General features: G+C 40.1%; 1 protein-coding gene across 1 annotated transcript in view; it reads left to right on the top strand.

The window, feature by feature from the left end:
* The first annotated feature begins 108 nt into the window (after window positions 1–108).
* Window positions 109–14,677, top strand: part of b4galt5 (beta-1,4-galactosyltransferase 5) — a 29,865-nt gene continuing 15,296 nt past the window's right edge. The window contains exon 1 of the mRNA XM_087780798.1: window positions 109–940. Within this exon, the coding sequence (XP_087636924.1) occupies window positions 835–940 (106 nt within the window). The 5' untranslated portion in view covers window positions 109–834. The remainder of the gene's footprint in view (window positions 941–14,677) is intronic.

Here is a 14,677-nt window from a genome sequence, read left to right as displayed (position 1 = left end):
TTATGCGTCTGTTATATTGAATGGGAGCTTTAAAGCGAATTGTAAGTATCGCTTTTTTTGTGTTGACTACAAATCCCACAATTCTTTGTAATGCAGGGACGGCAGTGAGGCTTTGATACTTGGGAGTTGTAGTTCGTCTTAAAGACACTCGAACGAGATAAAGGACTAAAACCTCACGTTTACAAAAACATATAGGACGTGTAAGACATATTTAGAACGAGTGAATTCAAGATTCCGTTTTAAAAATGTATGTGTCGTTCTCATTTATTCAATAGATCTTTTTTTTCTTTTTTTTTTCGTCCTGGATTTTAAAGGGAAATAAGGAGTTCTTCAATGGAATTCGAGTCAGTAGAAAAGAATGACCGCGACCACTCTTGGGCTCGACGATGAACGCGGAGGGCGAGCACTCGTTCACGCCCACTTCACGGCTCGCTTCACGCACGGAACGAGGCATCACAGGACTTCCAGGCAGGGGAGCGCGCAGGAGCGACTGAAGCACCATCAGTGACGAAACTGATGGACTCTATTGAAAAAAATTAAAAAATAAAAAAAATCAAGGGATCACCACTGTGGATCTGGATCGTCCGCCTTCCTTTCGCACATCTTTCCCCAGGCATGGATTGCGAACGCGTGGATTAAAAAACCCACAGGGGCTCCCCCTCCTGTGTGCGCGGACCTGCCGTGGAAATACGTCCCCGATCCCCTCATCGCTGGATGACTCGACGCTGCGCACACCGACCCTTCTCTTAAGACCACCAACACGTCTTCGGATTTTTACCCACGTCTCCTGGCATCTGGACAACAATCGGCACCGGTCCGTCCGCCGCCTGTATAATGCCGACACATTTGCGTTTCCGGAGAAGGTCATTCCTTGGGCTTTTATTCCTCTTCTCGTTGTCCACCTCCGCGCTGTACTTCATCTACTCCGCCCCTGGCATCGGTAAGTGGACCCCCCTTTAGGTTTCTTTTTGTGGTGTCGATGATCTCGGTTTTAAGATGTGTTTGTATGAGCTGCTGGGTCATGACAGTTGTGGGAGGGTATAGATAGACGAGCGTCGGGGGCCATGCGCCTCCTGTGCTCAGCTCTTCCTTCAGCCTCAGATCCATGAGGGACACTTTGGAGATGCTGAGACCAAAAATCCGAACCCCCAAAATAAAACATAAAACCTGGACTCGACAGCCTATAAAGCTACTGATCATGCTTCACGCAACGGACTCAGGCCTAGGAGTTTCCAGTCCAAAAAAATATTGCCTTCTTTTTTTTTGGGGCCTGTGCTTTAAAACAAGACCTGATCTCTCACATCTGGCGAACTAAGTAGCATCATCGCACACGTTCTTTAAATAATTATTACCAACCGTTTTATTTTATTTACAGTAGCCACCCACATCTATTCGAGCAGGTAGATTTCATTCAAAACATCTGTGCTACCAGGTGTATTGGGCACCATAAATGCTAGAAATACACAGCTTTTAAAGAATATATAAAAATAGATTAATAATTACTGTTATCCTAAAGACATTCTTAACCATCATCTATCAATCTAGGGACTCAACTTTAACCCAGATTGAAACCCGTCTGAAGTCATTGAATATGTATAAAATAATCATAGCTAAACTTTTGACTTTAATACAAGCCCTGGTATCAATCCGAGCCGCCCAGCAGGTCTTTAAAGCCAACGTAATGGCAACAATTATGCCACCCCAAAGCTTTTAAATACACCTGTCAAGATAATTGGACCATTAGAATTCTTAATGGGAAACGGTTTGATAAAAGCATTTTCTTTTTTTTCGTTTAAGTTTTTCATTTTGCTTGGTGGCAACCATATAAGTTGAAGGATTTATAGATCTAAGGACCATCGTTCAAGGTCATTGAGTTTGTCGGTTTGAGCATAAAGCATTCAGGTAATTCAGTATATGGAAGTAGGAAGTAAGCTTTGAAGCGTTGAGGGGGGAACTCATTCAGACTTAACTGGAAAATGTTACAATGGGAAACAAATTTCAATAATACATATCAATGAACATTATGCCCCAAAAAAATAGTGGCCAGATGTGGCCTTGCATTTTTTGTATTCGGTAAGATTGCGATTTAAGCTGATTTACATTGACTGAGGGGTTTATTCGGGACTAGTTTGGACATCTGGTGTGGTATTTCCTCATGGCTCTGGTCCGGCTTTTCTTTCTCATCTGAAAAAAACAAACGTCAAAACCTTTGAAGGTGTCCCGTCATTATCTCAGGTATCAACTTCAACCACATGATAATTCGGCTTCATCTCATTTCACAGTCAAGAGTGACTGCATTATAAACAGCTTTTAAGTTCTGCAAGTCCACCGAGAACAAAAAAAAAAAGGTGGTGCCTCTTACTCATCCAAATGGTTATCGATCCATTCTCGCTTTTAACCGGCTGTGGACAACTTAATCAATATCTCAATCAATTCTCATATGGAGGACACGTTACCGACAGGAATAGCCTCAAAGAAACGGCGACCAATGATCGCTCCGATTGGGGAAAAAAAATGGAGGTTTAACCTCGTAGGCGTGACGACAATGAAGCGGTGATGGCCACGTGGCTAACCGGGGGGATTGTTCAGAAGTAGAACAAAGACCAGAAGCACTAGTCCATTAATAATATATGGTAACCAGGGGAAGAGTTGCTCCCCCCCACTGTTTCTAAACGGTAATGTTCAGGGGTTTTTTTTACACTCAGTGGCCGGAATATTAATGCAGGATGTAGTGGGGGGGGGGGGGGGGGGGGTCACCGGGACATCAGCGGGGCTTAAACTGATAGTATTGATGTAGTTGTGGTCGAGCTTATGTGTACTTGAGAGCTTAATTGAGCGGTTAACAAAATTATTTTGATTCCAATATCCCCAAAGGGAAACTTTAGTTGCATCTTGACCTTTTGAATCCGCCTCTGGACTTCCATAACTGAAGTGAACCGTGTTTTTTTTTTGTAGGTTGAGGCAATTATAAAAATAAACGCCTCTATACAAGAGTGGCTAGTTTTCTAACGTACATTTACGCAGCTTGGATGTATTTGTGCTCCTGGCATCATCGGAAATCGATGTGGCAGATGGTCAGCGTGGTTAAGGTGTCATGTGACGACGTCTGCAGATAACGCTACGTTTTGAATGCTAATTTCCGCATTACATCAGCTCGTACTTACTGTATCATAGAGGTTATTTCATTGATTTGATTAGGTGCTGTCATTTGAGCTCCTTGGGGGAGGTATGTATCATCATGACGCCTGGCTGGCTTCTCATTACGTCAGTCGGTCTATAAACATAGGGTTGAGCTGTTTTTTGGGGAGCATTTTAGTTCAAATGAACGAAAAGAAATTGATTTGCTGAAATCGTGCAGTGAAAAAAAGGGGCAAGAAGAAGAGGTAGCGATGATGGAGTCTTTGTCTCATTGACTTCTGCTGGTTTGCACATCGGGGAACCCATCCAGAACACCTGAGCAGGGCTCCCTCATGTTACCCAGGAGGCTTCCAGTGCAGGATGCCCCAATTTCACAGCTTTAGTTCATTTCCCTCCGCCCCTCTCCTGCCTCTGTCGCTCTCCTTCTTCATTTTTCTGTCCTGGTGTACGCCGACATCCAGCGCCTGTAGTGCCCGTGAGCATGGATGCTGACTGATGCAAGCTGGGGATGCGAGGCACAGCTGGGCCTGAATTGCGAGCAGTTTATTTAATTAAAACATGAGAGAATCCCACCGGAGCGAGGGCAAGGGAAGACACACACACACACAAACACACACACACACACACTATTTATAGGAACGAACCCAGATGCACACACCTTCATATTCAGAGACAAGAGACCAGGTGCCTCTTCTTGTCTCCGGAGGTTCATCGCAGCTGAATGTGTGTATGCATGACTGTCACAATACTGTCTGAGTGTGTGTGTTTGTGTGTGTTGTGTGTAGAGATTTCAATACAGGGTTGATTTCCAAAAGATCAGTTGCTGACTCAGGAAACGCGACCTGGGCTAAAGCAGCGTCTCAGACCAGTTTGTCAAAATCGTAGGTTCACGGCATCATTAGACGACAATTAAACCATTGAAATGTGATTTCAGTGCCAAGACCTCAAGCTGATATTTTATTTAAAACCCAGCCCCTTTTTTTTTTTTTAATTGCGCTTACATAATTTAAACTCAACAAATCAAGTTTAAAATGAAAGTGAACATTTTATTATATTAAGTAAAAGTTAGTTTGGGATAAGAAAATTAATGAGATGTATGTTTAAAAAGGCAAACTTACCTCTTTAACCATCTATAAAGCTGCTCCTCAATTTTCTAGATCCCTATCATACATGTATTTATCATTTTATTTAGTACCTAACCTTACATTTTTTAATGATGCTAAAGAAGTCATTGGACAGCAGGTGAGGGTAGCGATTAGTTGCACAACACACAGCGTACAAGAACGAAAAAAGAGATTGATCGACCATAATTTGTTATTTTTAAACATTTTCTTAAAACTTAAATGATCTGTATTTGAGTTATAGAGTTTTTGCTAACTATCAAATGAAACTTATTTACTTCAGAATCAAGTTAGTAGTTTTAATCTCTTCGTTCAACAGTTTTATTAACAACTTTTTTTCCAATTAATACACAATATTTTTGTCATATATTCAAGCTAACATGCAACTTTCTGGCTCTCCATTCTCTTAACTGCACGTTGCTGTTTCAACATTTGGACACGGTAACGGTCCAAACTGTGTACTTATCTCAGATGTGACATCCTGTTGCTGTTAGACTACTGCAGCTTCAGCTCGTCTGCGGTTTATTGTTACACATCTGATCAACCTGCTGTGGCCGAGTGAAACTCTTTTCAGCGAAACGTGGGCAAAACTGAAACTCTGGTTATTGCACCTGAAGATAAGGTTCCAGGTTCGAGTCAGAACTTGGGTGACTTAGGCCAGTCCGTCAAACTGAGCCTGAGAAACCTGGGTGTTGTATTTGACAAAGACATGTCTCTAGTTCAACACTGCAGAAAACTGACCAGAAACTGTTTCCTTCAACTGAGAAAAATCTATACATTTAGGAAAATTATGATATGGATCTTATAATCCACGCGTTTGTGTCATCTCGTTTAGACTATTGTAACTGTTTGTTTTTGTGTCAAAACAAGAAGGAGTTGTCTCACCTGCAGTTAATACAAAACTCTGCAGCGCGAATTCTGACCCACTCTAGTAGAAGAACTCACATTTCCCAGATCCTTCGAAATATTCACTGGCTTCCAGTTTCTTTCAGGATCAATTTTGAAATTCAAGTTCTTACTTTCAGAGCTATTAATGGTCAGGCTCCTCCTTACATCAGCGATCTGATCCAGCCTTACACCCCAGCTCGGGCTCTGATGTCTATGGATCAGAATATCTTGATGGTTCCTGAACACGGTTCAGGACCAGAGGGGAGAAATCCTTCCAGACTGTTGCTCCTAAGCTTTGGAACGATCTTCCTGTCCCTCTGTGTTTGATGGATCTACTGACTCCTTCAAGAAAGATCTCAAGACATTTTTAGTCGTGCAGCCTTTTCCATGATTTTCTGAAACTTCTCAGTCTCTCTATGAACTGCCTTTTAAAGTATATATTTTAACTGTGTATTGTTTTTGATTGTCAAAGCGCTTTGTGACCCTGGTCTAGAAAAGGCGCTCTAGAAATAACCATTACTTACTTACTTACCGTCAAGGGTGGAGACCAGGACTAAGTATACGTCTCAGCTGCAGTGATGCAAACACACCTTGTGCTCTCTAGTAAGAGGGTAATTAGAGGTTTTTAGGTGTGAAGTCTTCGAGTCAGTTTGCTTGATCAGCAACTGGACGGCCAACCTATATCATATCAAGAGAGAGGACACAAGACACACTGTATATTGCTAAACTCAAGATGATTATTTAACTGACCTGCTTCTAATAAATCACCAAACCATTTTTTTCTTTTCAGAGCACACACACTTTTGTCGGGAAATCACTTTGCCATGTTTTTAGAATTGTGCCCAGTCATCACTTTCTTGACAGAGCCACCCCACTGCTCACCAAGTCCTAATAGTCCCTGTTCTTGTTTTCTTTTCCCTAATACTCACTTTTGTGTGTTTACCCAGGGCCTTTGTGCTATAATTCTTTTTTTATAATTGCCTATCTCTGACTTATCCAAACAACAGTGAATCTGAAATGGAAATGTGTAAAATTGACAAGACTATTTAGACGATTATTTAGATTATTCAGCTTTGACTGTGTAACTAACATAGTAATTGCCTGTTAACAATACAATGGCAAATGGTTTAACTTATTAGTAAGCAAGTTGTTCCATCTGGATTCAGGGAAGTTTTGAAGGTTTTTTTCATTCACTTATATGGCTCTTCATATCTAAAAAAGTAGTGAAAAACTTTATCAAACTCACTGACATAGCAATAGGCCTGCATAAGAAGTGCAGAGTCAGATGACTGCATTGCTTAAAACTTAATTCAAGAGTAAAATTGGAACCAATATACACAACGCAAACAATAATAATCGCAATTCCCTTATTAATTATACATCCAATTATTACTGTGAATAACTTTATCAGCAACGTTTAGAAAGTAGACTTCAATGCAAACACACGAGTAATTCATCAAAACAGTAAAACAGCTAGATTTGCTTTATATTATTATTATTATTATCATGTTTAAGTCATTAGATGTTTAAGTCATTAGAAGTATCATCTCCTGAATCCAATAGAGCTAATGTCACTGATGGAGTTCCATTGGACCCCAAGTCGGAAAAGACGATTTCCAAATTACTTTGAACCAAAAAGTTTGCATAATGGAAGTTTTATTAAGGACTATTTTTTTATATTTTCAAAAATGAATTCTAAAACTTCTTGGCTTGACACGTTAATGTTTATTTCCGATATATAAAGCGCATGGATGTATGTGCCAGCTCAGCAACTAAAGGTCGTAGCCTTAATGCATTAGTAAACAGTTGCACGGATGTGTACATTTTAAAATAGATACTCTATACGTCGATGGCGCATTTATGAGTTGTGGGCAGGCTGCTGGTGAAGTAGAGTAGACTCTCTGGTACTGTGGTCCACGTCAATCCATCTGTAGTTCTCAAGATCCATTGGGGTGAACCAACTCTAAACATTCTCCTCCTGCCTAAGTGACCACAACTCAGTCAAAAAAAAATTAACCAAAGGCTAAATACTGCAATTTCCAAGAACCAAAGTGCATTCATTTTTCTCCAGAACCGCTGAAAAAAAATGAAAAAAAGACAGATATACAGCAGGTCAATTAATGAAATCCCTTGAGCCACAGCGGCTACGGCCTAATGTTTGACATTTTCAAAGCAGTTGCCATGGTTCCCCCGAGTCTGTCCTTTCCCCGGCTAACATGTGTGTGTGTGTGTGTGTGTGTGTGTGTGTGTGTGTGTGTGTGTGTGTCGTTTATGTCGCAGCAGCTCCAGAACCATGGCATCCATGTTACCATGAGGATCCGAAGCGGCAACAAATCCCCATGGGATACAGTTGTTACAGTCATTTGAGACAAAGACGAGAAGATCCTTGTCCTTTTGTCGGGGGACATCTGCTGGTCCTCAACGGCACTCTAAAGTAATTACCAAGAGCAATACAGACGTCCTCCAGGTTTATCGGCTGAGATGTCGGAGCACCACTTCGACTTTTATTGGAGGTGTATAAAACGGATTCTGTCAAACCGTCATTTCATCTTGAGGAGTGGTGGAAACTATGGCAGCCTGACTCACAAAGTCAGATTATTTTTGTGTGTATGTAGCATCTAGTTAATCATCAGTAGATTCGAGGTTTCACCCCGTGAGTCACAGATTCTCTAACAGCATTGATCGGCCATGTGATACACACGAGTGTGAGTGCGGGCGAGACCGCGACCATCATGATAAAAGTATGTTCTGTATGCACTCCCGGGCTGCGTCGGTCTATGCAAACCACTGATGTTTGCTTTTATGTATCGTTTAGCTTCAAATCAGTTGGAATTTGGAGGACAGTTTGGAATTGGAATGGCACCGAGACGCCGCATACCCCTGCCAAAATGCTTGTTTTTTTATAATACACAGCAATCAAATCATAGAACAATTGTTAGAGATATGGGTTACCGTAATAAAATAAATGAAATTAACCACCTTATACTATGCTACGATCTTTAGCCCACCTAGCAACACAACATTAACAATGGCTGCACATATTGTCACTACTGTCATCATTTTTGGTAATTTGAGTGTATGTTGTGCTTTTAAAGACATCTTTTTTGTATTCTTTTAGTTCTAGGCAACAGTAGCTAGAAGCCACCCATACAAGTAACCTCTCAAAATATTTTCTAATGAAAGTCCATCAACAATCTTTGAATCAAATTCCTTAAAATGTAGTTTAAATAGTGTTTTTTCCGCAAACAGACAAGAAAAAAAATCATCCGACAGTCATCTCTGAAACTTACACAGTGGTTACTTATTTAGCTATAGACGACATTCACATCCATCTTCACATAAAAAAGTCAGAATAGTTACACAGTTTCAGGAAGGTGTAGCAATGTTTGCACACAAATTTGTGAGTCACGAAGAAGCCGACTGAACTGAAGGCATGTTTGTTGAGGGAATAACCATTTATGTAATCCAATCATCCCAAAAAGAACCCATCCCTTTTCCCCCCCGACTCCCCTCTTTTTTTTGTGTTGACCAGGCCCTGGCCCGGTTTTGTTATGCAGACTGTTACCATGGTTACCTTTGGTGACATGCCTGAGCGAAATTGTAACTAATCCAAGCAGAGAGCGACAACACCAGAACAGTAGAAGAGGGTAACAATAGAGTTACATGCTGATGGCACAAAGTACACATGAGGTCAAGAGTTTGTTAAACTAATATTTACACTAACATTTAGGGTTCAAACGGCTTTTGATTTTATAAAAATATATACTATCATAGCTAAATAAATATCTATCATAGCAATGCTTTTATGTATTAATTCATATCAAACATCTACAGAATGGTAAAAAAAAATGAATTCTGTAAATAGACGAAGCTTTACTTAAGACATTTAAATTATGAAAGACACATATTCACTACCTCATGAGTAAATATATTGTAAGTAAGTAATTTGTTTTTATATAGCGCCTTTCAAGACCAGGGTCACAAAGCGCTTAAATAATCAAAACAATATTCAATAAAATATATACTTAAAAGGTGAAGATAACATTGATAAATATTGGACACCATTCTATTTTTCATACAGCAGTTAAGTTATTATTATTTGTAAACACCTGAACAGTCAAAATTTACAGTATTTTACTGCCATTCAATTGTTTGTGATTTAATTTGAATTAATAATAATTACTAAAAACAAGAAGTCTGAAAAGTTTATATTTATATTTTTAAAGACACTTAAAAAGTGTATTTTTAAAATTCACAACAAATCAATCAACCCTTGTGTTATCTAAGGTTCAAGGTGACCTAAAGGCCCGAAAACAAATGTTTTTGTGGTATCCCTATTGTTATCACAGACTCAAGGTGACCTAAAGGCCCGAATAAAAATGTGTTTGTGGTATACCTTGTGTTATCACAGAGTCAAGGTGACCCGAAGGCCCGAAAACAAATGTGTTTGTGGACCTTCGGACCTTGACCCCAAGATAACAAGGGTTCAGCATTTTGCATCATGTTTTTATTAAGAGAATAAAAAATACTTCCTTACTTTATAGTGTTTAGTTGTGTAGCATTTGCTTCGATATGTTTAATTGATTTATTTTTTTCTTCTATGTGCACCTGCGATGTTTGAACAGTGACACTTATAACTTCCTGCACCTCTGGCAAACGTCTGGCAGGCTGCATAACTTGAAGCTCATCTTCTGACTCGGATATTTAGTCTGTGCGACGTCTGGAGTCTGTCACCGACGCTTCAGGTTCCAGCATAAGTATCTTTGTGTATTCGAGTCCAGTGTATTTGAATGTAATGCCTCAGTAGCATTGCAGTCTCCTCTAAGCCCGGGTTATAATAAGTAGCTTCCTGCCGCGTGGAGACGTTATTGCTTCGTAAGGTGGGACATGAGCAGGACAAACAGGTTAACTGTTATTATGTGTGCATGCGTGTGGACGTCCTTCCATGTGCTGGCGCGGCCCGTTGAACGACCGAAGTAACACGAGCACGTCCTGGACGGAAGCCAAAACTCGACGCAGGCGGAAATGAACCGAGTGGCAGAGGAGAACCGTGGGGACGCTGCAGGAATGAATCACCGCTTTCGCCGACCTGGTCCAGCACCGGCAGCATAGTCGGGAAACCATGATAGCTTCCGGGGATTGTACGCGAAGGTTGCGATTCGTGCGCCGGTGTGTTAACCGAGAATTCATTATGGTTCGTCATATACGATCTTCATGGATTTTAATAAATTGGGTGGTAGTTCAGGAACTATTTTCTCCACCAGCCTTATCAGTCCTTCAGATCCTGCCTGAAGTCTATGGCTAAAATTCTTTTGGATTTTTTTTTCCGGGGGCACGTCCAGCTGGGAGTAGACCACGGGGCAGCCTCGGCGGCTTAAGAGATTACATCTTCAATGACTTAGGAATGTCTCGGGATCTCTCGATTGTGACTTGCTAAAGGATTTATGAGAAACGGGAAAGAATGGAAATCCTGGGAGAAACTTACTCACGATGCTAACTTTTGCAAGCATGTTAAAAGAGCTTAAAATATGAGTGACTTAAATACAAAAACAACTTTTTTTTTCCCCCTTATTAAGTCATTTGAAAATATTTAAAGGTAGGCTAGCAACACGTTTAACTATATTTTTAAGATCCAAATCGCACCAAATATATGATATGATAATATGATTCTCAATGAATTCCTTATGATAAGAACGACTTGAAAGTCATTGAATTATTTGTGTTTTTTCCATTTCTGCTGTTAAAGGATTCCAATTGACGTTTCATGAAGCCTATTGTTGTACTCTCTTTCTGTATTTAAAATTTCTCTTTAACTATCTGAAAATATGTGAATTATATTGGAAAGAAGTAACTTCTGGCGTTATTGTTCCCCCTTTTTGTTGGACTCCTCTTTCCTTTGATTACATTAATTTAATACTAGTTGTATCATTTGTTTGTTTGATTGTTTTATTTCCTCTGCTGCTGCATTGAACATAGACCGATGACGGGAATGTCTGCTGATGTCTGCTGACGTTTCAATGTAACGTTTTTTTTTTCTACTGAGCGACACACACGCTCACTCCGAGACTCACGAGGCGTTTTTGTGTTACAACCACAGGCTCATGAAGACCTTCCCCGGTGGAAAGGTTTCGGAGAAATAGTGCGGTTCAGTTTAACACAAAAAGAATTGTGGTTATTTGCAAGTTAGAGTACAATATTATTTTCTTTGCGAATTTGTAACCAGCAGCATCGGTATCTCGCGTGACAGTTGACACGTACGCCGTTTCTCGTGCTGCACTTATCGATTTGGTTCTGGGACTCCTACGCCTGCTTATATGGAGCATTCCAATCCGTCTTCTCGCATTTTGACCAGACTGACACGGCACCTCATTCCTTACTGGAAAAATCAATAGTCTGTGAAAAAAAATGTTGGTTCCAAGTCTTGACCAAGGATTTCTCTCACGATAGTATTGAGTTGTTATTAATCTGCCGTTGAATTTATTTTTTCTTGTCTGTTTTTGACTGTAATGGGTGAAGAAACAACAATTGAATCAATCAGATATCTCATACTTAAGGGCCAAATCTGAGCCATCAAGACATTTGATTTGACCTAAAAGTTGACAAGATCACAAGCCAATGGAGATTGAGATGCTTTGTTTTTTCAACTGAGATTCTTCTCTGTCTTTCCTCAAGGGGTTGAGATGATGGTTTGGCTTAACCACATTTTAAGCAGTGAACCAGTAAATAGGCACCGGAAAGTGCGTCACGAATCTCTTTCAAAACCGTCATTAAACATATTTCCTGGAAACATGGGAGGTTCGAACAGCACTCTTTTACTCTTATTGTTATTCTTTTATTTGTGCAGGCTTTACCTTGATTTTCTGGAACTCCTGTGTTGTTCTTGGTGTTGTCATGACCTTTTAAGTATATACTTTATTGAGTATTGTTTGGATTTGTGACCCTGGTCTGGAAAAGCGCTCTATACATATAAATTACTTACTTACTTACTCTTTTAATGTTATAGATGTTTGAATAAATGTCCTTTTTTATATCGGTTTATCCTGTCTAACTGTAACCCTAAGCCAGATCAATTGAGACAAATGTGAATGCAAGAAAAATCCATTCCTATCTGGACAGAAAAGGCAAGAGAAAAAAAGCGGTTGTGATTAAAAGTCACCTGTGTGTTGGGAAAGCGAGTTCCTCTCGAGTGAAACACAAGTCGATGGCATACAAATGATGGAGGAATGTTTCAGATTAGTTCACATAAAAACCACAACCAAAAAAAAAAAAAGAATATAAATGTATATGGATGCATTTCACCTCCTTGTAGTTTTTAAGTTTTACCTTTTTTAGTCACAATAACTCAATATGATACAAATACAAATATCACCAATTAAGGAAACGAGTCTGCCATTGAAGAAATGGAAGGTTTGTGGGTTTTCGTGGGGGGAGCAAATGTTTCGGAGGCTCTCAGGAAGTGGGCAGGATGCCAAAGACTGGCTAAGTGCAGATGCCATTTCTGTTTCTATATCCAGTCAAAAGAACACTTTTGTGTTGCTTAAGTGGAATCTGCACGTTTTTTTTTTGTGCGAGTATGATTCCCCCTCTTGAATCCCATCTTTTGTCGTGATGCTAAACGTCATTCATTTTCTTTGGCACTCCGTGGCATTTCCTGTTGTTTACTACTGGGTACTCATCAGGAAGTTTGGGTGTGGTATGAGTGGGATTGTTTTTTGTGTGAATGTGCCAAATGTGTGTTTGGTGCAGCTGCGTCTGAAGCCGCATGATCCACTTATGACTGTCATGTGACTGTAACTGGGAATGCGCACATATTCTTCTCACTACATGCCTTAGTGCTGTACAGAATTTTTTTTTTTTTTTCAAAGATGAAGACATTCATTTTCCCAGAAACACAGACTATCTCTCTGCCTGTGCTTACCTGAGCCTCCTGAAATGGGCACAAATGGTCTCGGGGGACATCGCTGCTCATTTCAGCTTACATAACCTTAAGTTGCCCATGACAACAACAATAGAGGGAGCTGGTACTAGAGTGGCTAAAAGCAAGAAAGTGGATGAATATCTATAAATGACTTGAAGATGGATTGATAAGATAAACGGTGCTCGTAAAATAACGTTTGTTCTGAGAGTGATTGTTGCTTCAAGTGTAGAGAAATGGTTGTCGAAGTACATTATGTTTTACTATGTGGTATCCAGATAAGAGTGTGAGAATTATTCTTCCTTAACCGCTTTCTTTATCAAAATTAAACCATTGGTTGAACTTGGTTAAAGGGTTAGTTCACTCATTTTCTACTCAACCTCATGTCGACTAAGGGTTGGGATTATTTTCAGAGTAACCCGTTCGTTTTTAGAGTTATAGGCTAAAATGTATGTTCATTTTATTGTAGTGACTGGTGCTAGGAAGATGTTTTTAAGTGCGTCCAGAAGGCGCTGGTAAGTTCTGTTACAAACAAACAAACTTAATATATAGACTATAGACATTTTCGGAACAATTCCTTTTGTTGAGGCTTCAATACAAGAGGGACGTTTTACGGATGTGCAGTATGGAGGTATTTGGTTGTTTTTAAGTGTCTTTTTGGACGAAGATGAAGACAGTCACTACATTAAAATGGAATTACATGTTTGTCTATAGCTCTAAAAATGAACGGATTAAAACAATCTCAACCCTTGGTCGACATTCACCTTTAAAGTTTAAATTAAAAAATAGAAGATGATGCCGTTAGGTATAGAATATACTTTATATACAGAGAATATTTTAAACAATAGGGGGAAGACTTTAAAGAAGTCTTTGAGGAGATGAATCGTCACAGAGCGACAGTTGAGTTGAGTGTGATAATGTTTTCAGAAAGGAAACAATGAAAAAGAGTGTTATGTACATTCACCGCATACTAGTTTTAATCCACTGCACCATCGGAATCTTTTTTTTTTTTCTTATTTGCCTCTGCATGTTTGTATTGATCTACTACAGCCTGGAGGGTTTCTCGGCATCACTTACAGCAGGTCAATGCAGGTAATAACATGCTTGTCCTTTTCAATGGAATCAATAAAGGTTGACGGAAAAAAAAAAAGAAGAAATATTTGTTTAAAATACCAGCAGCAATCCATCTTCATCTGGCGCGCGCGTTGCCGCGGGGTCGATACTTTCAAATTACAGCCGTTCTTACAGTTAATCGCGAGAGCTTTAGTGCTAATGCTTTTGCTAATCAGCTGTTTACTTTCCAATCAGCTGCTGCGTGGATGCGCCGCGGCTGCATCCGATGCTCGGCCCTAAATTACTGCCACTGTCAGCTTTTGAACGAGTGTACGTTTAGTGTTCACGGGGGGAATGATGCATTCTTTTCCCTGCATTGTGCTCCTCCTCGGTGTCTGTGGGCGCCGCTGATATGCAGCAGCAGTAAAAAATGACCCTTTTTCACTCCGACAGCTTTAATCCCTGAAAGCTACGACTGTATGTATAGTGTGTCTGCTGGTGTCGTTGTGTACCCGAGAGAACATATCAGCTCTTGGGAAAGAAGGGGGGGGGGGCTTGTCTT

This window comes from Callionymus lyra, chromosome 19, assembly GCF_982586985.1.
Source record: "Callionymus lyra chromosome 19, fCalLyr1.hap1.1, whole genome shotgun sequence".
Lineage (NCBI taxonomy): Eukaryota > Metazoa > Chordata > Actinopteri > Syngnathiformes > Callionymidae > Callionymus > Callionymus lyra.
Note: the sequence above shows the minus strand (reverse complement) of the source record. Positions and strands in the feature narration are given on the sequence as shown.